This window comes from Erinaceus europaeus, chromosome 14 (genome assembly GCF_950295315.1).
Source record: "Erinaceus europaeus chromosome 14, mEriEur2.1, whole genome shotgun sequence".
Taxonomy (NCBI): Eukaryota; Metazoa; Chordata; class Mammalia; order Eulipotyphla; family Erinaceidae; genus Erinaceus; species Erinaceus europaeus.
In genome coordinates, this window is record NC_080175.1 from 24210628 (window position 1) to 24234688 (window position 24061).

Below are 24061 nucleotides of genomic sequence, written 5' to 3' on the forward strand. Positions count from 1 at the left end.
ACTTCATGAGCAGTGAAGCAGAGCTGCAGGTATCTCTCTTTTTTCTGTGTCTTTATCTATCTGCCCCTCCTCTCTCAATTTCTCCTGTCTCTATTAACAAAGAGAAAAAAAAAACCCAAAAAAGTGGTCACCAGAAATGGTGGGTTTGTCATGCAATCATTGAACCCACTGATAATCCTGGTGGCCATTAATTAATTAATTAATTAAAAAGGGATGGGTGGTGGTGCACTTGGGTGTACACAATGAGCTAGGACACAGTGTACACAGTGAGAAAGTTCCCAGTACCCACCTGGAGGGGAGAAGCTTCACAAGTGTTGAAGCAGGGCTATAGGTATCTCTCTTCCTCTCTATCTGCCCCTCCCCTCTCATGTTCTCCTCATCTCTTCAAATAAAAAAAGGCCACCTGATAACACCCAACCAAAAAGATATCTGTACACCTATGTTCATAGCAGCACAATTTGTAATAGCTAAAACCTGGAAGCAAACCAGGTGCTCAACAACAGATGAATGGCTAAGAAAGCTGTGGTATATTTACATAATGGAATACTATGCAGCTATTAAGAATAATTAACCCACCTTTATCTTGGATGGAGCTAGAAGGAATTATGTTAAGTTAGCCAAGTCAGAAAGATGAGTGTGAGATGGTCACACTCATAAACAGAAGTTGAGAAAGAATAACAGAAAGGAAAACTCAAAGCAGAAGCTGAGTTTGGAGTATGGCACCAAAGTGAAAATCTCTGGGGGAAGGGGAGGGTAGATATTCAACTTCACTGTGGGGTGCAAAGGAGGAGGGACATAGAACTTTGGTGGTGGGAATAGTGTTAATTTACACTCCTATCAATTCATAGTCTCACAAATCACTATTTAATATGAGAAGGGAAAAATGGATTGAATGTCTCAAGCTTTTGGATGCACAGACCATAGCTCTGAGTATATATGCCTTCAATCTAAGCGCATAAGACTTCAAATGGATAATCAGATTGAATTTTAACAGTGGGCTCAAATTGTTAATACATCTCTAATAATGACTTGTTCTTTGAAATATTAAATCACCTATAAGCTTAGAACAGGGAGAACAGAAGCAACTGTCAACATCACTTTATAAAATACAGCTATATGTAAATAAAATTAAAGGACATAAATTATGGTGAGGTCTTGTATCATACAGCAAATCCTAACAATGGGATTTTCTTTATTATTATTATTATTATTATTATTACTGCCTCCAGGGTTATTGCTGGGACTTGGTGCCTGCACTACAAATCCTCTGCTCCTGGAGGCCATTTTTTCCCTTTTGTTGTCCTTGTTGCTTTATCATTGTTGTGGTTATTATTGTTGTTAACGATGTTATTGCTGTTGGATAGGACAGAGAGAAGTCAAAAGAGGAGGGGAAGACAGAGAGGGGGAGTGAAAGACACCTGCAGATCTGCTTCACCTCTGTGAAGCGATCCCCCTGCAAGTGGGGAGCCAGGGTTTCAAACTGGGATCCTTACACCAGTCCTTGCGCGTTACACCATGTGTGCTTAACCCACTGCGCTACTGCCTGACCCCCAACAATGGGATTTTCAAAGTTAACCCAAATGCCAAATAATTTGGTTATAGATTGCCTTCTTAAACCCTTAGACAGCAGGAGCCTTCCTCATACTCTACAAAACCCATATTTCTCCCAGTCCTGGAACTTCTGGGGTGGGGCCCACTTTCCTGCATGTTTCTCCCAATTCATACCAGTTGATATTGCATCTGCTGATCCTAGCCTATTCAAAGCAACCAGTACCACCTCTACATGTTTCACTTTAGATTGTGCTCAGAGACGTCAGGCGTGGAATGTCAACCCTCCAGCTTCATTACTCTGCCACCCAGTTCCAGATGCTACCATGATGCAAACCTGACTTCCCTGGGCAAACAACCCCACCAATATTTCCTGGAGCCCTGCCTCCCCAGATCCCTGTCCCACTAGGGAAATAGAGAGACAGGCTAGGAGTATGGATTGATCTGTCAATGCCTATGTTCAACGGGGAAGCAATTACAGAAGCCAGACCTTCCACCTTCTGCACCCCATAATAATCCCGGGTCCATACTCCCAGAGGGTTAAAGAATAGGAAAGCTTTTTTTTTGGGGTGGGGAGCGGATAAGATAGGGAGTTCTGGTGGTGGGAATTGTGTGGAATTACACCCCTCTTATCCTATGGTCTTGTGAATATCATATATATGCTATCCTGGAGTGGTAGATTTATTGTGCAGGCACTGATCTCCAGAGATAAATAACCCTGGTTATTTATGGAAATAAATGGGAAAAAACCTCAGCCACGCTGAATGGAGAGACCAGGGGTACTGTGTCTGTCTTCCTCTTTTCCTCCTCCGTGGCCCAGAATTCAGCAGAAGGTAGACAGCCGGGGATGAGCAGGTGGGGGCAGGGACATATTTGTTGACACCAATTACAAGAGTGGCAAAATCCAACAGAGTGACCTCTCCCATGACTGGGTTTGGGGCATGTGTATCCCTAAGGCAGGATGTGGGCTTGAGAACATTTTGTAAGCCATCCTCAGCCCTGACAGCAGCGGCAAAAGTCTGACGTACTTAGTCCAGTGTGATAACAGTGTTTCATTTCCTGCTTTGGAATTCTTCCAGTCACAAGCCCGAGCCCCTTGTTGCCTCCCAGGCCCACAGCCAAAGGATGGAAGAGAAGGTTACTCATGCACCCTCTTCTGCACAAACACAGGGTATTTGGAGTGGGTGTTTCTTCCTCCAACCAGGGAGGCAGGGGGGTGCAAACCTGTGGGGACAATCATTGGTGATGGAGAAAGCCTTGAACCACAATGTTAACATTACTACCAGTCACCTGGCCCAAAGGTCAAGGAGTGGCAGACAGAGATTTCTGGAGATTCACTGGCAGCTACAAAGTAGAGTCACACAAAGCATGATAAGAAAGAATACATTTTCTGTCTCCATGTTTATTAGGGACCTATGAATAGAGATTGATTGACCCACCCAAACAATTCCAGGTGCAGAGTCACAGCAGATTTGGGAATTCTGGAATGTGGCAGGGTGACGGTGAAGCTCAGCAGTTTAGCCCATAGTCAAAGGCATCAGGGTGGTTCTGAAAATAGAGATTCAAGAAGCCCAGGAAAACATTCTTATCTATGAGAAGAGAGCACACTGTGGGGTCCTGTTTCATGGCCGCTGTCCAGAGCCGCAGGGCTGGTGTGTGGTTCAAACAGCTGCGGGACAGGAAACAAGTTGACTGTTAGCTTGTCTGCAGGGGAGGCACCAGGAAAGGTGATGTGTAAAAGCTTAGATTTACAATACACACAGAAACGAGCAGTAGAGTGGTGCTGCAATGTCTCTCCTCTTTCTCCCTCTATCTCCCTGTCACTTCCTAACTAAAAGGAAAAAAGATGCCACTGGGGAACAATGTCCTTATGCAGGTGTTGAGCCCCAACAATAATAATCCTGGTGCCAAAAAAAAAAAAGAAGAAGAAGTATTAGTGTGATCATTGCACCGTGGCATATCTGGTTCAGTGCGCATATCGCCATGTTCCAGGACTCTAGTTCAAGCCTGTTCTGGTCCCCACCTACAGTGAGGAAGCTTTACAAGTGGTGAAGCAGAGCTGCAGGCATCTCTCTTTCTCTCTCCATCTCTATTCCTTTTCTCCTTTCAATTTCTCTGTCTTATCAAATTAAATAAATAAAGATTTAAAAAAATTATTAGTGGTTAACGGGACATCCGGGCACAACGAGGGCTCCAGACCCTGGTGGTTTAGTCTTCTGTCTCCAGCAGAAATATGTGTTTAGTATTCATGTCAAGATACAGTTTAAAGTGTCTGAGCATGTTACATCTGACCTTCCCTCAGAGACAGAATGGGAAGCTCAGGTGATGATTCCAGTTCAGACTCATTCTGTGGATTGGGAGGGCAAAATCCCTATTCTGGTTCATTGGGGTCAGGTTCCCAAGCACCATGACTGTCTGGCATACCCTCAGGACTGGCCGGGGTTAGAGCAGCTGCAGGCACACACCCCGATTCTCCTCTGAGCTTCAGGGACGCAGAGAATGTGTTCTGGTTGGGACCCTAGTGGTCCACTCAAGCCTGCTGGGTGGTTCCCGCTATGTTCAATACTCCTCCACGTCCATGTCAGGTGGGGAGCCTCCGTGGATTTTGTTTTAACATCAAGCACGTATTACTTTTAAGATTGTATATTTTCTAAGATGACTCCCTTTCTAGAGTCCCAAGATGTGAGTCAAGTGCATGGTGTCTTGCTGGGTGCCAGCTGGGTGTCACCAAAGGAGAAGTCAGCAACACCTTGTGACTAAGACTCATGGTCATTTTTGCCACTATGTGTCCCAGGCTGGCAATGAGGGAGATGCAAAGGGAAGTTTAGAACACTTGGTCTTATTAGCAGAAGCAGGGTCCACCTGTTTGTGTCCACCATTAAAAGAGCTCAGGTGCATCTTAAACAAGTAAGCACACCATTTAAAATTAAATTGTGAGTGTGATGGTAGATAGCATAATGGCTATGCAAAGAGAGTCTCATGTCTGAGGCTCCAAAGGCCCAAGTTCAGTCCTCTATAGCACCATAAACCAGAGCTGAGCAGAGCTCTAATTAAAAAAAAAAAAAATACAATCACTAAATTTTGAGGGCTGAGTGGTGGTGCACCCAGTTAAGTGAAACATTACCTTACAGACCAGAGTTCAAGCCTAAGCTCCTCACCTGCAGGGTGAAGCAGGTCTGCAGGTATTATCTTTCTCTCTCCCTCTCTATCTCACACCTCTTCTTTCAATTTCTCTCTATCCTATCAAATAAAATAGAAAGGAGGAAGAGAAGGAGGAGGAGTAGGAGGAGGAAAAGAAAAAAAAGCCCCTAGAAGTGGTAGCTTTGTAGTGCCGGCTTTGAACTCCAGCAACACCCATGGCAAAAAAAAAAAAAAAAAAAAAAAAAACCCTAAATTTTCAATTAGTGGCTACTACCAAATAGGAGGGGAGACCAGGTCCATTGGGGAAAAGGTTATAACTCTGTGCAATATATACAAATGTTGATTTTCAATGATTCACACCTGAAACATATGTAATGTCATAATGCAACATTAGTTCAATAAAAAAATAAATAGTTAAACCTGATATGTTTCACATACACCATGAAAAACGTTGGGGGGGGGGATAGATGGGTCACAGAGAACTTCAACCGTTGTTACCCAGGGTGGCCCTAGTAGTTCACCACCACATGGCCGAATGTCTTACTCGGATATTCCATATACATCCAGCCGCTCAAACCAAGGCCAAAAGAGGTAGTCGATCATGGATATACAGTCCCCACCAAAGAAGATGGTGTTCTGATAGCCCAGAATCTGAAAGTTTAAAGAGAATAAAGCAAGTTAATGGGTTTGCTGGCTGATGTAGCTATACACAGGACATACAAATGTCAGATTAACTACTGAACTGAGGCTTCGATGCTCCTGCCTGTTTGTTGGGTGAATGATTGTTCCTGTTCCCTGAGCTTTCCTCAGTTGCCTTTGGAGTCATCCTCCGCACTCCCAGCTGCACAGTCTCCTCTCTCCTTTCAGTGCTGGAGTGATGGGAGAGCTTAGGAGGATAACCCAGTACTGCTCACAGCCTAGAGCAGGTCCAGCACAGTCCTTCAGAATCTCATATTTTGCAAGTGTGATCCTCAGTTTCCAGGATCCATTTTGATAGCACTAAAGAGGGTATCATGCTTCAGTCTGTCTTATTCTGTCACCCTATTACTTAACATATTCAAAATAAAGGCAGTGCTATTTAATAGACCCCCATCAAGTCCCAACAATATCTTTTGTCCATATTCCCTTTTCCTATTTGACCTCCACACTTGTTAGCCTGCAACATTATCAATTTTTAAAAATATTTTTATTATTTATTTATTTATTTATTTATTTATTTATTTATTTATTAGAAACACAGGATGAGAGAGAAAGAGCCAGACATCACTCTGATACATGTGCTGCCAGGGATTGAACTCAGGACCTCATGCTTGAGAGTCTGCTGCTTTATCCACTAGGCCACCTCCCTGACCACACATTATCAATTTTTTATCACCAAAAACTGTATCCCAAATAAAAAAAAGAACCCAGATACTAGGACAGCTAAAGTGAATTTTTAAAAAAAGAAGTATGTAAAAAAAATATGTATATATATATATATATATATATATATATGTAAATATTTAAAAGGTAAGGTTACAAGTCTTCTCAAAGAGAAAACTATGTTCAAATAATCAAGTTAGGTCAAGCAGAAGACTCTCTTTGACCCATGTAACCCATAATCAAATAAATATTTCCCTATAGCCATAGATCTACATTCCTACATCCTTTATCAGACAAGATCAGGCATGTTCCCAGAGGAACCGCCATAGATGGTCCTATAAATAGATCCCTATGTCCCTACATCTCTCACTCAGGCCTGACTCTTTATATTCAGATCAGCTTGTTGAGTAAGCAACAAGGTGTCTAGGACTGTGGTTAAGGTGAGCTCAGGACCTTGCAGATCTGATCCTATACCAGGCTCTGCCTCTACTTCAGTATGGAACCTGGGACAACTTGTCTACCTCCTCTTCCAAGTCTCAATATTCTCATCTATAAAATGATAGTGGTGGTAGTACCCAATTCAGAGCCTATGGTGAGGAGTGATGCAATCATGCATAAATATGAACTCTCATGACAAAAGACCACAGAGCTCTCCAAGGGACTATCTGCAGAAAAACAGTCTGCCCCTCATAGAGAAGATCAGTGGGTTCCCCAATCTACAGCCTTCCTCAGATGAGCATATCTCAATGCTCTAACATCTAAGTCTTTAGAGGTAATAAAGTGAGAAATCTCAGACTAGTGTCCTGAAAGCCAGAAAAGGTTTCAGGTGGCATCACTTTGTTCAAAGAAATTAATAAGATTCTAACAAAACAGCAGGGTCTGATCATTGACAATTCAAGAGAGAGACTATTTTCAGCCTTTTATAAACAAGATCTGGTGGAGCTGGGTGGTGGCACGCCTGGTTAAGTGCATGTTACAAATGTCATTAGCAATGGGGAAATAGCAAATGAGACTCCAAAAGAAAACACTATCTCAAGGTGATTAGAGAGCTGAAAGCTGAAATAGCTGAGCTAAGAGCACAACTAACTGAATAAGCTAATACAATATCAGAACAGAGTAGCAAAACAGCTGAAGACAGAGGGGAGAGAGAATAGAATAAATGAGGCAGAAAACAGAATTAGCAAGATCTAGGATGATTTAGAAAAAAACTAAGAAATAAGTAAGAGATCTCAAAAAGATATTAAGAGATACTGAAAACAACAACAGAGACATATGGGATGACTTCAAAAGAAGTAATATATGCATTATTGGCTTACCAGAGGAAGAAAGAGAGGGAGGGGAAAAAAGCATTCTACAGGACATAATAGCTAAGAACTTATCTACTCTAGACAACATAAAAGACATAAAAGTTCAAGAAGCTCAGAGGGTCCCAAACAGAATTAACCCAGACTTAAAAACACATCATATTTAGAATGAAAAGAAATTAAGGATAGGGAAACGATCTTGAATGCTGCAAGAGAAAAAACAAAGAGTCACCTAAGAGAATAACCCGTAAGATTAGCAGCAGACTTCTCCACACAAACACTACAGGCCAGAAGAGAATGGCAAGATATCTATCAAGCGCTCAGTGAGAAAGGCTTTCAACCAAGACTACTCTATCCTGCTAGACTGTCATTCAGACTAGATGGAGGCATAAAAACCTTCTCAGACAAGCAACAGTTGAAAGAATCAACTATTGCCAAGCCTGCCCTGCAAGAAGTTCTGAAACATCTCTTATAAATAATCACATCACCATAAACATGTCATACTCTAAAATTCTAGAATGCATTAAAATGTCTTAATTCTATAATATCAATAAATGCCAATGTCCTTAATTCACCTATTAAAAGGCATAGAGTGGGAATATGGATCATAAAACACAACCCAACTATATGCTGTCTGTAGGAACCCCACTTAACAAGACAAACACAGACTCAAAGTGAAAGGATGGAAAACAACCATACAAGCCAATGGACCTATTTTCATATCTGACACTACAGACTTTAAAATAAATAAAATTTTAAAAGCTAGGGATGGACATTACCTAATGCTCAGACGATCAGTGAATCAAGAGGTCTTAAAGATTATTAACATCTATGAACCTACTGACAGGCCATCTAAATACAACAAACATCTACTAAGAGGGCTACAGCAATAAATTAACAACAACACAGTAATAGTAGGGGACTTCAACACTTCTTGGATATTAGACCAGAAATTATCAAATACTTAGAGGAAAATATTGGCAGAACTCTTTTCCATCTAAATTTTAAAGGCATTTTCAATGAAATGAATCCAATTTAAAAAAAAAAAACAGTTGAACAATAAACACAAAGCAGAACTTGGACTGGGTCTGGTGTATTGCACCAAAGTAAAGGACTCTGAAGCGGGGGGGGGGGGTGTTTCAGGTCCTGCTACATGATGGCAGAGAAAGACTTAGAGGGGGGTTGAATTGTTATGTGGAAAATTGAGAATGTGTACAGGGGTAGACGGCATAATGGTGATGCAAAGAGGACCTAGTGTAGGTTGTATTGTTATGTGGAAATGTTATGCATGTACAAACTACTGTAATTTACTGCTGACTGTAAACCATCAATCCCCCAATAAAGAAATTAAAAAAAAAAAAACAACAAGATCTGGTTGGCAGAGGAATACATTGCTCAGATTTTATGGATTCTAGAAAGCATCAAACATTCTTTAATTTCAGGTTAGATCATAATTATCCAATTTTTATTGCTAGCTTGGCAATATATACTTCTAGCTTATTACTGACCATTAGGGCTACCATCAAGACTAAATGTAAACTGACCAACTCAGAAACATGTGTGTCACCCTTCCCTTCTGCGGCAGAACAGAGGTGCTCTTGGGAAAGTCCAAATCATGTACAGGATCCAAGATTGACCCTGTGCTAAAGTGATAATATATACTGAAAAGTAATAACTACTTAGTAATTCAGATTCATTTGGTGTATTTTAAACTTTTGATTTTCATGGTAAGATACTTCTTCAAATACATGTGTTCTTATACATAAGATTCACTTATATAAACAATACTAAAGGAATCCAAGTCCTATAAAGGTACTTAGTACAATAAAATGTCAGGATGAACATAAGGATGAACTGGAAGAGGCATCAACTATCTTCCACTGTCTCGCCCCCTCCTGATGTACATGCACATGCCCCCTGGGACTTCCTTAAATTCCACAGTTTCACAAAGTTCATAACAAAACTGCAAATACTTCAAGTTTGCCACAGACAAGCATTTCTCCTCCAAATTTCTTTTCTTTTTTAATATTTATTTATTTATTCATTCCCTTTTGTTGCCCTTGGTTTTTTTATTGTTGTTGTAGTTATTATTGTTGTTGTTGTTGATGTCATCATTGTTAGATAGAACAGAGAGAAATGGAGAGAGGAGGTAAAGACAGAGAGGGGGAGAGTACCTGAAGACCTGCTTCACCACCTGTGAAGTGACGCCCCTGCAGGTGGGGAGCAGGGGGCTTGAACGGGGATCCTTACGCAGGTCCTTGCACTTTGTGCCACCTGCACTTAACCTGCTGCACTACCGCCCGAATCCCTCCTCCAAATTTCTTATGGGACAAGCCTGAAATTCACAATAAGACTTATTAGAGGCAAAATGAGCATAGTATATATACATGTTTATTTATAAGGATGTACACTTGAGATGTACATAATGTTATAATGCAATGTTACTTCAATTAGAAACAAACAAGTCAAATGGGATAAATAGATAACATCAACAGAAAAGTTGTCTCCCTATAAACTGGCTTAAACACAGTCTATTGACAGAAAAAGCGCACTGGCCAGGCCTCTTAGTGATTTACTGAAATCTTTAGGAGCCTCAGTGAGGCAGCTGCCTCTTCTGTAAGCCCAGTCCCTTCCTGACTGTGTGAAACCACCCCTTCTCCTGGGCGTGGTGTACTGCAATAAAGAAAAGGACTCTTAGGAAAGAAAGGAAAAGAGGGAAAGAGGGGGTGGGAAGGCTTCAAGGACCTAAGTTAGGGGTAAGCGTGTTTTTCAGACACCTATCATGGGGAAATGAGAATTTGGACCCAACAACCTGTAAACCATTATCCCCACCCTACCCCCAGTAAAACAATTAAAAAAGAAAAAGAAGAATCGTAGAACATTACTACCGCATGAAAGGCCACTGGAGCTAACCTAGGATGACAGCCCTCCCTTTCTACCATTTATTTATACTCAGCTCGTTAGACAAAGGATTAGAAGTGCACAATAAAATATTAAATGCAAAAAATAACAAACTGCTAGCATCAGGGGAAACGTCAGCACAAAAGGTCAAGCCAGAGGCCCCACAGGATCCTTGAATCAAAACTTTGAATGTGACTTTGGTTTCCTGGCAGTCCAAGTGGAGAAGCCAACATGCTAGTGAGCTGATTCTAGTCTCACTTTCCAGAAGAAGAAACTCAGCCACGCGGAGGTAAAGTGGTTATCTGCTTAGTGCTGGAGTTAAGACAATAACGATATTCTTTTTAACCTCAGACGAGTGTCAACCCAGTGTCATTCCACCTCGAATAGGTATGTATGAGGACTCCAAGAAACTTCTCCTGGGATTCTAGGCCCTGGTCCCCATTTGCAGAGAAGGGGCTTCAAAAGTGGTGGGGGCAGTGCTGCAGTTGTCTCTCCTGTCTCCCTCTCTGTCTCTCTCAGTTTCCCCCTATGTGTCAGAAAATGGCCACCAGGAAGGTGGAGTTCTGCAGGCACCAAGTCTCAGTGATAACTCTGGTGGCAAAACTAAGGAAAACACCCAACTTCCCCACGTTTCTCTCAAATTCTTGGATTGCTCCTTAAGTCTCTATAGCAGTAAAAAGTGTAAGACAAATTCCAAAAAGTCTCTCCTCTCTTCCACAGCCAAGAGCTGGTGCAGCTCTGAGCTTTGCTGCGAATATGCCTTCCTCATCCTACCCTTTTTCTCTTTCAATCTGTAGATCACCTGACAGAGAAGTGAGTGTGTCAAAATCCTCTCCTTCCACTGTTTTCATTACCACCTGTGAATAAGACAGTCCTTAGACACTTTTGTCATTTAAAAAAAAAAATTCTGGGCCAGTGAAATAGCTCACTTGCATAGTGTACTGTTTTGCCATAGGCATGACCCAGGTTCAAGCACAGCCCCCATCACACTGAAGTAAATTTCAGTCCCCTCTATCCTCTCTCTCTCTCTCTCTCTCTTCCCCTGCCTTTCAGAACTATTATCCTTGTTATGGGCAAGAAAGCAGAAATTGCCTGTTTAGAGAGGACACTTTTTTATATTTATTTATTTATTTATTCATTCATGGGAGACAGCCAGAAATTGAGGGGAGGGAGGGAAATAGAGAGGGAGAGAAACAGAGAGACACCTGTAGCACTGCTTCACCACTCATGAAGCTTTCCTCCTGCAGGTGCGTACTGGGGGGTTGAACCCAGGTCCTTGTGCATTCTAACCTGTGCATTCAAACAGGTGCGCCACCACCTGGCCCTGAGAGGACACTTCTTTGATGTTGTGGACTATTAGGGGGAAAATTTTTTTTTCTTAATTTAAAATCTCTGTTGTCCAGTTCACTGAAAAAAAAATGTCACTGGAACCTTTCTCTGCTTTGGGATGTGATAAGGGATAAAAGTAAACTTTTCAAAGTTAACCCAATTACCAAGTAATGTGATGATAACAGTAACTATCCATTGTCTTCTTGAACCCTATGACAGTAGGAACCTCATATTTCCACTATAGAGCCTAAACTTCCCCCAGTCCTGGGATCCTAGAGTAGGGCCCACTTTCCCATATGCTTCTCCCAATTCTTATCAAATAATATTGCATCCACTGATTGCAACCTAATCAACGTAACGAGTGCCACCCCAGCATGCTTCACTTCAGACTGTGTCCAGAGACTTCAGGTGTGGAACGACAACCCTTCAGCTTCATCACTCAGGTGAGACCTTTCCTTTCATAGTATTCTCCAATTCCATCCCTGGTGGTTCACTTCCTAACAAAGTCCCAAAACCTAGATATAGACCAGGTTCCAGGAGATAGAGCATATGTTCACAGGTATCCATAAACTAGGGCAAATATATACCTGAAAGCAGTAGTACACTAGAGTTTGCAGTGAGTACCCCCCAACACTTCATCTCCACTATTCCAACCTTTGGGTCCATGATTCTTCAACAATTTGTTTGGCTTTGTATGTTAACTCTCTTTTCAGCCACCAGGTTCCAGATGCCATCAGGATGCCGGCCAGGCTTCCCTGGACTGAAGACCCCACCAATGTGGCCTGGAGCTCTGCTTCCCCAGAGACCCACCCTACTAGGGAAAGAGAGAGGCAGACTGGGAGTATGGATCGACCAGTCAACGTCCATGTTCAGCAGGGAAGCAATTACAGAAGCCAGACCTTCCACCTTCTGCAACTCACAACAACCCTGGGTCCATGCTCTCAGAGGGATAGAGAATTGGGAAAGCTATTTGGGAGGGGATGGGATATGGAGATTGGGTGGCGGGAATTGTGTGGAGTTGTACCCCCCCATCCTATAATTTTGTTAATGTCTTCTTTCTTAAATAAAAATTTTTTAAAAAGTAAACATGTACATGAAGAGGCAAGGGCTGTTTAATATCATCCCCTGAGCCTCAAGAGGGGCACGTTTTAGAAAGGGTCCTCATCCGATAGGGCCTTTCCCTCAATGTAGAACAACAATGGTAGAAACTGCCCCTTAAGGCACTTAAGGAAGATGAGTCCTGAAATGAGTGCAGCCTAGAATGTTCCTAGCTATGACTGCAGAATGCAAGCTCAGGCCTACAGGGATGCAGAAATTACACAGGCTCCTGTGCCGAGTATGGGCCCCAGATCAGATCAGTGGGGTTTACAGTTAACAGTCTTTATATACTTTTCCCATATTTGGGGTCTACTCTTTTCTATGACCCAGTTTTCTAGTCCTATATCCAACTCTGACACCATCTACCCAGATAATACCTTGAGCCCACCTGCATGTTAGCTGTTGGGCTCATGCAAAAGTTAGTAAAGTCATGGGCCCCTTGGAATATACTTAAAATAGACTTCCTAGCTTTTTCCAAAATGGAGATCCCCAAATCTTATCTGCTATATTCTTGCCTTTAGGTTCCTAATTATCAAACAATTTGTGCTGCTTTATATCTTGCCACACCTGTCTGGCCAGATAGGCAGGCCACGACCGCGGTGTGACAAAACAGTGCGGGTGACCTGGTTAGGGAACCGGACAGGGGCCTTACAAGCTCCTGTACGGAAGACCGTACCCAAGATAGGTGGTGGACAGAAGCCTGGATATTTGTGTGGACGGATCCCTGGGTCTCCCGGTTGGCGGAAAGGCCTTGGAGGGCTAGGTGGACTTGGTTTCGCTTCTGAAAGCTTACTGTTGTTGTTTATCATGCTTTATGCAGGCCACCCAGGGAATGTCCAGGAGACTCCGGAGACGCTTACAGTGCAACCCCCCAAGTCTAGTCTGGACATTCCAGATGGGACCCCACTGGATGAAAAGCCCCTTACAACAGTAAATCCCAGCACTTCAAGCCCCAATGACTTGGCTATCCAGGTTGAGCAAGGACTGAGCACTATTCTCAGAAATATTACATTCAATCATACAGACAATGGTCCTTTAGCTTTCCCAGGAAACATGTTACATAGCAACCCTGAAATGCACCTGCATATTGTCTTAGGTAGATTACAGGAAAGGGAGTTTGGCATAAGGATCAGAGCAAGACGCCGTGTTCCCACTAGTGCCCCCCCTATTCTGGGTATTAAGGTCCAGTGCTTGGAAGGAGAAAGAATAGCCCTTTGGATAAATGAGAGCAGTGAAAGCATTTAGTTCTTACTGATAAATTGACTTTTGTCTGAAACCAAAGGGATGTGGTTAATAACCCATGAAAGAACAGTATGGCTGTGCTTTCGTTTTGATGGTAGTTGTATGCCTTCAGTTCCTCCTGTCTGTGTTACTTATAAAAAATGTACCCTGCGTACTTTGTGGTCAACTGACTTGGCCAGCTTTTGATTTATGCTTCTTTGTTATGCTATTATAAAAAGAATCTCTATATCAGTAAAAGATTGCAGCAGCATTGAAACTCATGTGTCTCAGTGTTGTCTGTCACACCGAATCCACCTCCCACCTATAAGTCTCATTCTCCCTGGATCGGCCTGCTGAGCCCCCAGTTGGGTGGTCGGCGGCAATATCTTAATGCTTTTCAGCCACCAAGTTGCAGATGCTACCATGATGCTAACCTAACTTCCCTGGACAGAAGACCTCACCAATGTGTCCTGGAACTCCACCTCCCCAGACCCCTAGCGCACTAGGGAAAGATATAAACAGGCTGGGAGTGTGGATCAACCTGCCAATGCCCATGTCCAGCGGAGAAGCAATTACAGAAGCCAGACCTTCCACCTTCTGTACTTTATAATGATCCTGGATCCATGCTCCCAGAGTTGATAAAGAGTAGGGAAGCTTCCAATGGAGGAGATGGGATGTAGAACTCTGGTGGTAAGAATTGTGTTTAACTGTACCCCTCTTACCCTATGGTCTTGTCTATAATTACTAAATCAATCAAAAAAATAATTTGCAGGGTCAGGCCATATTGCAGCGAGTGAAGCACACAAGGCCCGGCTTTAAGATCCGGTTTCTAGCCCCTGGCTCCCCACCTGCAGTGGGGGTCACCTCAAAAGTGGTGAAGTAGGTGTGCAGATGTCTATCTTTTCCCCTCTGTCTTCCCATCCTCTCTCAGTTTCTCTTTGTCCTATCCAACAATGACATCAATGACAACAATAACAATCACAATAGCAACGATAAACAACAAGGCAAAAAAGGAGGGAAAATGGCCTCCAGGAGCAGTGGATTTGTGATGCAGGCAACAAGCCCCAGAGATAACCCTGGAGGCAAAAAAAAAAAAAAAAAGAAGGAAGGAAGGAAGGGAGGGAGGGAGAAAGAGAGAGAGAGAGAGAGAGAGAGAGAGAGAAGGAAGGAAGGAAGGAAAGAAGGAAGAAAGGAATTAACGAAGAAAGGAAGAAAGGAAGGAAAGAAGGAATTACTAAGGGGAGGGGGAAACAGGTCCATCTTCTGGAGCTCAAGTGGAAAGAAGAAGTGGGCGGCGCTCCCCCTCGTGGTCATCAGTGATATGGCACACTTGTCAGATTTTGGCGGAAGAAGCAAAATCATACTGAAGTGAAGCCCAGACTTTCCTCATACCAGGCACACTAAGAAAGTTAAGTCTAGGACCGGCCTAAGGATCCCCGTTCGAGCTCCCGGCTCCCCACCTGCAATGGGGGGGGGGGGTCGCTTCACAGGCGGTGAAGCAGGTCTGTAGGTGTCTTTCTCTCTGTCTTCCCCTCCTCTCTCCATTTCTCTCTGTCCTATCCAAGGATGACATCAATAACAACAACAGTAATAACTACAACAATAAAAAAAACAAGGGTAACAAAAGGGAAAATAAATAAATTTAAAATTTTTTTTAAAAGAAAGAAAGTCTACAGTTTCAATCACTGCGTTTCAGCCCTTGAGAGGGCGACCTGCCCTGCACCCCAGTCATTTGCACCACTGCAAAGAAATCCTGGGCCTAGACAAGGACAGCCATGATAGAGGGCATGTGCCTCCTGTCTAGTTGGAGGACTAGCTTTAAGAAGCAGAAACCACATTCACTCACCTTCCCCCCCACACACAGAATAAGTCACCTGCCACTACATCAGTAATACAGGTCTTTATCTGAAAAGCGGCGGCAAAGTATTCAACTCCAGGGTAGAAATCTAGTTTTTAAACAGTTTATTTATTTTATTTATTTATTATTTAGGAGATAGGAGAGAGAAAGAAAGAACCAGAACATCTTACTAGTATATGTGCTGCTGGGGGGACTGAACTCAGAACCTCATACTTGAGAGTTGAAGCTTTTATTTACCGCACCACCTCCTGGACCACAGGGTAGAAGTCTATTGAACTCATACAGGATAAAGGGAGTTGCTCAAGATTTCAAATTTCAGGGCTCTGGTAGCTGGGGTCAAGGTAATGATGATAAACTAACCTAGGACACAGAGCAAACTTAAAGCACAGCTAAAAGCCAAACATTGATAAAGCCATTTCTCCTCTGGCAAGTTTTCAAAGCAGGCTCTGCACAGAAAACAACCATCCCGATGCCCATCGTTGTAACCTGGAGTCCCCTGTGGAGACTCAGAATGCAGTTTGTCAAGGTTGGAAGAGGAAAGGGCCATCCTGGCAAAAATATAACACGAATCCTTTGAATGGACTTAATTCTGTTGTCAAAATACATTGGTAAGATAGTTTGGGGCGAGGGAGAACTTAGGGGGAAACAGCTCAACAAGTTAAGTCTTCAAAGTAAGAGGTAGGGGTGAAAAGAGACGTGAACACCCATCAGACTTCTGCAGAGGAAGAGGATGCTGTGCATAAGGCAATGGGAGAAATCACAAGAAAGACTAACAGTGCAATATGCTCACACTCTCCCCCCTTCTGTTAGGTACAAAAAAGATAAGCCGAAAGAAAAGCCAGCACACAATGTTTTTAAAATGGGAAAATATCCTTTCTCTGTAGGGCACTCTTTAAAAGGAATTTTTACAGACTAGGCAGGAAATTCAGTAAGACCTTAACAGGTGAGCCAGAGCAACTTCCACACCACAAACCACAGAGTGTTTTGCTGGCGGATTTGAGAAAAAATCTTCTGTTCTTTAAAGAAAATTGTTTATTCGTTTATTCATTTAATTAATAGGACAGAGAGAAATTGAGAGAGGAGAGGGAAAGAAGAAGGGAGGGAGAGGGAGAAGAAGATGGAGGGGGAGGAGGAAGAGATGAAGGGAGGGGAGGAAGATGAAGGGAGGGGAGGAAGATGAAGGGAGGGGAGGAAGATGAAGAGACAGGGAGAGGAGGAGGAGGAAGATGAAGAGAGGGAAGAGGAGGGTGGAAGGGGAGGGGAGGAAAAAGAAGGGAAAGGCTGGGAGGGGAGGAAGAAGGAGGGGTAGGAAGATGGAGGGGGAAGGAAGGAAGAAAAGGGGAGGGAGGGGAGAGGGTGGGAGAGAGAGAGACCTGTAGCACTGCTTCACAGTTGATGAAGCTTTCCCCCAGCAGGTGGGGATCAGGTGTTTGAACTTGGGTCCCTGTGCATGGTAACATGTGAGCCCAATAGAATGTATCACCACCAGTTGCTGGCAAGTGTCATTTTATTTGATATTCACCCAGTAGGGAAGAAAGAGAAGTTCAAAAAGCATTTTCACGACTGGTGGGTGGGAGCTAGGGGGTGTAAACAGCAGTCTAGGTGATGTAGACCTTGAGCCATTGCAAGGTTTGTATCTCTTGATCTGGTGATCCCATTCCTAGAAGTCCAAACTAAGCACTTATTTTTATGTGTTTATTTGTTTATTGCCTACCAGGGCTTCCTAGCTTCACTCCCAGAGGAATTTTTTCCCTTTAATTTCAGATGGACACACACAGAGAGAGAAAGACAAAGAGAGAAGGAGAGCCACTACAGCACCTTTCTAGCATTCTTGAAACTCCCCCTAGTCCATTCACAGTGTGTTTTCTATGCAGTGAGCTACTTTTTAGACATGCCTCTAAGCACACTTCTACAAGAGAAAAGATACTTCTCATGCAAAGAAGCCACTACTGTTGCCTACAGTATCATTTGTAATGGCAAATGACTAGTACTACTCTGGAGACCCTTAATGAAATGAATGTACTGAATAAGTAGCTATGTTTGGAAAACACAGAAAATTATGCAGAATTAAAGTAATTTCCCTTTATAAAAGTCACACAGATAATAGAAAGACACTCTACTATTTTCATTATTGAAAAAAATTCAAACACAAAAGATATAGAAGTATCCCTTCCTATCGCTGCCCTTAAGCACTTTCCTGTCCCATTTCAATGTTAATCTCCTTCCTGATAGTAGCCATTTTTCTGAGTGGGATGTGACTCTTTCTAGACATTAAACTAGGGTTTTATGCATATATACACATGCATAATTTTGTTTTCATCTATAAAAAATGGGATCATTCCATCCGTATTACTGCAATTCACTTCAATATTCTAGGTGGTCTTTTGTGTCAACACACAGATTTACCTCTCTGATTTTTAACTGCACTGTAGAATTTCACAAAATCAGTATAATTTAAACATTCCCCATATAATGTACATTAAAGTTTGTAATTTTATCATCACAGTTAATGCTGCTTTAATAAATACCCATATATGAATGTATATGTATATATACATAAACATATGTGTATGTATGTTAGCATCAATAGAATAGATAAAATCACGGGAGAGATCCTCATGCACTAGGATAACCAGGCTCCACGTATAGTACAATTTCAACATAAGAGGAAAAGTAGGAAATGGTGCAAAATAGTAATAGTGGTTGTTTCTGGGCAATGGAATAATGGATCCCTCCACCCACTTAGTTTCTTTCTTTCCTTTTTTTTCTCTTTATTTTCCAAGTTATCTCTAATGAGCAAAAATTATTTTATAACTAGGGAACACACGAATGTTATTTTAGGCAATAAAATTAATTAACTTATTATCACTTTGTGGAAGAATGAGCCACCAAAAAAAAAGTTGTTACAAGAAATGCAGCAAATATTAGTTTGTCTAGAAAGCATTGCAACTGTCAGAATGAGACAACAAAGTCACCAAACTGACAACAATACCAAGGCCTCCTGTTAGTCTTTGTGAATCACTATGACCAGTGGATCACCAGGTCGCTAGTGGGGAGAATGGTGATTACAGCTAAAAGGACACATGAGTAGACGAGTCAAATTAACCACTACCAAGTCCAAGAGACTTGACAATGTACGCCCAACATAAAACCTTGCACATGAATAAGAGCCATGAGGTGAAAACAACCAAATGGGCCACCAACTGATTAGTAAATAAACAGAATCCGGTGTGCAGGGGGACAGAGGGGCGCACACTTAAGCATACGCATTACAAGAATTTGGTGTATACACATAGGGAATGTTATTTAGCCATAAAAAGAAATAAAGGTAGGTCCTTTGGAACATTACACTATAAGAAGCTCACAAAGGTTAACATGGCATGATTCCATTTATATGAACTATCCAGGACAGGGAAGCTCATCAACAGAAAATAAATTAGTCCCCACCTGCAGGGGGAAAGCTTTACGAGTAGTGAAGCTGCAGGTATCTCTCTTTCTCTCTACCTTTCTATCTCCCTCTTCCCTCTCAACTTCTATCTCTATCCAATAATAAATAAATAAAAATAATTTTTAAAAAGAAAATAAATTAGCTGTTGCCTGTGGCTGGACGGGCTTGGGGAGAAATAATGGCAGAGAACTCTTACGGAGGATGTAGGGAAATTAAAACCACCATACATTGCTAGTGGGACTGTAAAATGGCACGGTCACATGAACTTGCAAAAAGAAAAGTAGCCATCTCCTCTATAAGGTCTTGAAAAAGAACTGTGGTGGTTATCCTTGGAGGATGGAAGCACAGAACTTTGGTGGTGGGAATAATGTGAAACATTACAACCTTGTAAATCACTATTATACCACTAATAGAAAATTTATTTGAAAAAAATACCAATAAAGGGCTAGGAAGATAGCATGATGGTTATGCAAAAAGATTTTTAAAAATATTTTTTTTATTTATTCCCTTTTGTTGCCCTTGTTTTATTATTGTTGTAGTTATTATTGTTGTCGTTGGATAGGACAGAGAGAAATGGAGAGAGGAGGAGAAGACAGAGAGGGGGAGAGAATGACAGACACCTGCAGACCTGCTTCACCACTTGTGAAGCGACTCCCCTGCAGGTGGGGAGCTGGGTCCTCACGTGGGTCCTTATGCTTTGTGCCACCTATGCTTCACCCACTGTGCTACCACCCATGCAAAAAGATTTTTATGCCTAAGGCACCAAAGGTCCCAGGTTAAATCCCCAGCACCATAGTAAACCTGAGCTGAACAATGCTCTGGTGGGAAGAAAAAAAAAAAGAGAGAGAGAGAGAGAGAGAGAAAAGGAAAGGAAAGGAAAGGAAAGGAAAGGGAAGGGGAAGAGAAAGGGAGGGGAGGAGAGGGGAGAGGAAGGGATAAAGGGAAGGAGAAAGAAAGAGAGAGAGAGAGAAAGAAAGAGAAAGAGAGAGAGAGAGGCAGGGAGGGAGGAAGGAAGGAAGGAAAGAAGGAAGGAAGGAAGGAAGGAAGGAAGGAAGGAAGGAAGGAAGGAAGGAAGGAATAACACTACTAAAAAGAATAAGAATAAAGAAAAGAAATGGAAAATGAAGCTAGGGAGTTACCAGTGACAGGCCTTGAGTTTGATCACCAGCACTGCATATGCCACGGTGATGTTCTGGTTCTCTCTCTCACAAATAAATTAATTAACCTTTTTTAACAGTATTTTTTAAAGGTTTCTATTTTTATTTCTTATTTTATTTTATTTTGCCTCCAGGGTTATCGCTGAGGCTTGGTGCCTGCACCATAAATCCACTGCTCCTGGAGGCCACTTTTTCCCCTTTGTTGCCCTTGTTGTTCATCGTTGTTATTGCAATTATTATTGTTGTCATTGTTGTTGGATAGGACAAAGAGAAATGGAGAGAGGAGGGGAAGACAGAGAGGGGAATAGAAAGATAGATACCTGTAGACCTGCTTTACTGCCTGTGAAGTGACCACCCTGCATGTGGGGAACCAGGGGCTCAAACCAGGATCCTTATGTTGGTCCTTGCACTTCACGCCATGTGCACTCAACCCCCTGTGCTACCACCCAGCCCCTAATTAAGTCTTTTTTAAAAGGACCAGGAGATAGCTCTGTGTTAGAGCACAAGACTTGCAAGCCTGATATCCCGGATGTACCAGGTTCAATTCCTGACACCACCGTATGCCAAAGCTGCGAGGGGTTCTGGCCCCTCTCGCTCACTCACTCTCACACACACATCCCTATTCTCTCACTCATAGAAGTAAGTAAATAAATCTCTTCAGCAAAGGAAATGAGGAGTGACTGCTAATGACTAAGCGGGTCCTTTTCAGGACGATGAAACTGTTCTGAAATGAAACACCAGTGATGGCCACACAACCCTGAGAGACTGCTAAAAACCACTGAACCGCACACTTGAGAAGGGTGAGTTTTATGGTATGTGAATTATATCCCAATAAAGCAAAGTAGCAAGGAACAGTGAATTTTGTTTGTAGATGTGTTCTATTAAAGATAAACACTTTGCATATACAAAAGGTTCCAGAAAGCCATTTTCACTGAACAATTAGCCAGACACAAGCTTTTTCCTTCATGTCTTGGTGACATCAAAGGAGAAACAGTTGGGGGGAGAATACAGATCCAAGAAGGATGACAGAGGTCCTAGAGGGGGTTGTATTGTTATATGGAAAACTGAGAAATGTTATGCATGTACAAACTAATGTATTTACTGTTGAATGTAAAACATTAATACCCCCAATAAAGAAAATAAATAAAAAATAAACTAACAAAATTAATTTAAAAAAAGAGAGAAACAAACAGTATGCAAATAACCCCACTTTTTGGCTTTAAGAGACCCTCTAAAAGGAAAACAGAAAAACTTAAGCAACGTAGTTGAATTGAACAAAATTTCATTCTTTTTGAAGAAGAGCAAAGGGTAGATGAAGGTTGTGGAGGACCTGGGGGTGGCACAGCTGGTTGAATGCACATGTTACAATGTGCAAGGACCCAGGTTCAAGCCCCTGGTCTCCACCTGCAGGGCAAAAGCTTTGTGAGTGGTGAAGCAGTGCTGCAGGTAACTCTCTGTCTCTCTCCCTGTCTCCCCTTCCCCTCTCAATTTCTAGCTGGCTGTCCAATAATTTTTTTAAAAAAGACTGTGGATCAGCCAGGCAGTGGTGTACCCAGTAGAGTGGACATGCTACTATTCACAAAAGCCCTTCAAGCCCTCACGGATAAAAGCATGCTTGACGATAGATGTTCCTATACCCATATACAAACAATGTACATTTGGCCTCATGCTAACTACTGAAATTGAAACCTTTCACAGTTATTCTATATCTTCTCTCTCTCTTTTTCTCTCCCTCCCCCTCTCCTACTTTCTCCTACCAATAAATAAATCTTAAAAGAAACACTGAGGTGGTGTATGCAAAGCACCTGGAGTAAAATACAGGGCACAAAAATATGGGGTCACGGGCTTTGGAGACAGCCTAATGGTGATGCAAAAGACCTTTATGCCCCTGAGGCTTTGAGGTCTCGGGCTCAATAGCCAGCACCACCAAAAGCCAGAGCTGAGCAGCTCCAGTTAGTGTCTCTATCTCTCTTTCATTAAAAAATAATAATAAAATAATTTTTTAAATACAGGTTCACCTTCCCTAGAAGAGTCCCAGCTAAAGAATCATGCCTCCTGGGAGTCAGATGGTAGCGCATCAGGTTAAACGCAGGTGGCTCACAACACAAGGACCGGTATAAGACTCCCGGTTCGAGTCCCCGGCTCCCCAACTGCAGGGGAGTTGCTTCACAGGCGGTGAAGCAGGTCTGCAGGTGTCTATCTTTCTCTCCCCCTCTCTGTCTTCCCCTCCTCTCTCCATTTCTCTTTGTCCTATCCAACAATGACAACAACAATAATAACTACAACAATAAACAACATGGGCAACAAAAGGGAATAAATGAATATTTAAAAAAATAAAAGAGTCATGCCTCCTGTCTAGTATTATACATCAGCGTGGCCATCGGCAATGTGCACCCATTGTCCAACGCAGAATAAAAGGCAGACAGACCAAAACGTGCCTGTAGAGTGCTGTTCCCTGGCTCCTTTCCCTGGCCCAGCACATGTGTAAGGTGGCAATCATGCAGCATGAAATCATTAGGCTAATCTGAAAATAAAGACCTTAAAAGTCCCCTTTCGGGGGGGTGGGTCAGGTGATAGCACAGCGGGCTAAGCACACAGGTCACAAAGCACAAGGGCCGGTGCAGGAATCCCACTTCGAGCCCCTGGATCCCCACCTGCAGGGGGTCACCTCACAAGTGATGAAGCAGGTCTGCAGGTGTCTGTCTTCCCCTCCTCTCTCAATTTCTCTCTGTCCTATCCGACAACAACGACAGCAATGACAATGATAATAACTACAACAACAATAAAAAACAAGGGTAACAAAAAAGGGGGGGAGGCCTCCAGGAGCAGTGGATTCATAGTGCAGGCACCAAACCCCAGCAATAACCCTGGAAGCAAAAAGAAAAAAAAAATCCCTATATGAAAGGGTTTGCAAACTTCTTTTGAAGGCAGTGGTCCCTTCCTCTCCCCAGTTGCTAACATGGTTAGCACAGAATTAAAAGCAGGGCTGGTCTGAGTGATCCAGAATCTGGAGCCATCACCAGGCCCTCCCAGCTGGCTAGCCCCTCTGCAGAGTTTCAGAGGCTCTGAGAACACAACTCTCAAGACACTTCTTTGTTCTGTAAGTGAAGAACCCAAAGCACAGAGAGGTCTAGAATTGTGTCCATGTTCTGGAATCCAGTGAAGTCCAGGATAGAATCTTGTACTAAACAACCTTCTGAGAGTCTATACCACAGCCCATGCTTTCTGGACCAAGGGTGACATTTCTTGTGTATAAATATTCATCGTCTGTAAATACTACAACTGTGTAAATTGCAGGCAACTTAAAGTGTAAATAAATTTAATCTGTTTCCACTTAGTAAAAGTCAAATGGAAGAGAATTAATAATCAGCCTTCCCTTAAGAAGATAAAAGTAGGGAGTTGGGCTGTAGCACAGCGGGTTAAGCGCAGGTGGCGCAAAGCACAAGGACCGGCATAAGGATCCCGGTTCGAACCCCGGCTCCCCACCTGCAGGGGACTCGCTTCACAGGCGGTGAAGCAGGTCTGCAGGTGTCTCTATCTTTCTCTCCTCCTCTCTGTCTTCCCCTCCTCTCTCCATTTCTCTCTGTCCTATCCAACAACAACAACAATAATAACTACAACAATAAAACAAGGGCAACAAAAGGGAATAAAAAAAAAAGAAGATAAAAGTATTTTCTGGCTGCCAATAGGCATA

At 42.6% G+C, this 24061-nt stretch overlaps 1 protein-coding gene across 2 annotated transcripts in view; it reads right to left on the minus strand.

The window, feature by feature from the left end:
• Nucleotides 1–2920: 2920 nt before the first annotated feature.
• Nucleotides 2921–24061, minus strand: part of LOC103120044 (glutathione S-transferase omega-2) — a 30338-nt gene continuing 9197 nt past the window's right edge. For both annotated transcript variants that reach the window (XM_060171371.1, XM_007530401.2), the window contains 2 exons: nt 5234–5340; nt 2921–3217 (listed from right to left, as the gene is read on the minus strand). In XM_060171371.1, the coding sequence (XP_060027354.1) occupies nt 3058–3217; nt 5234–5340 (267 nt within the window). In that variant the 3' untranslated portion in view covers nt 2921–3057. The remainder of the gene's footprint in view (nt 3218–5233; nt 5341–24061) is intronic.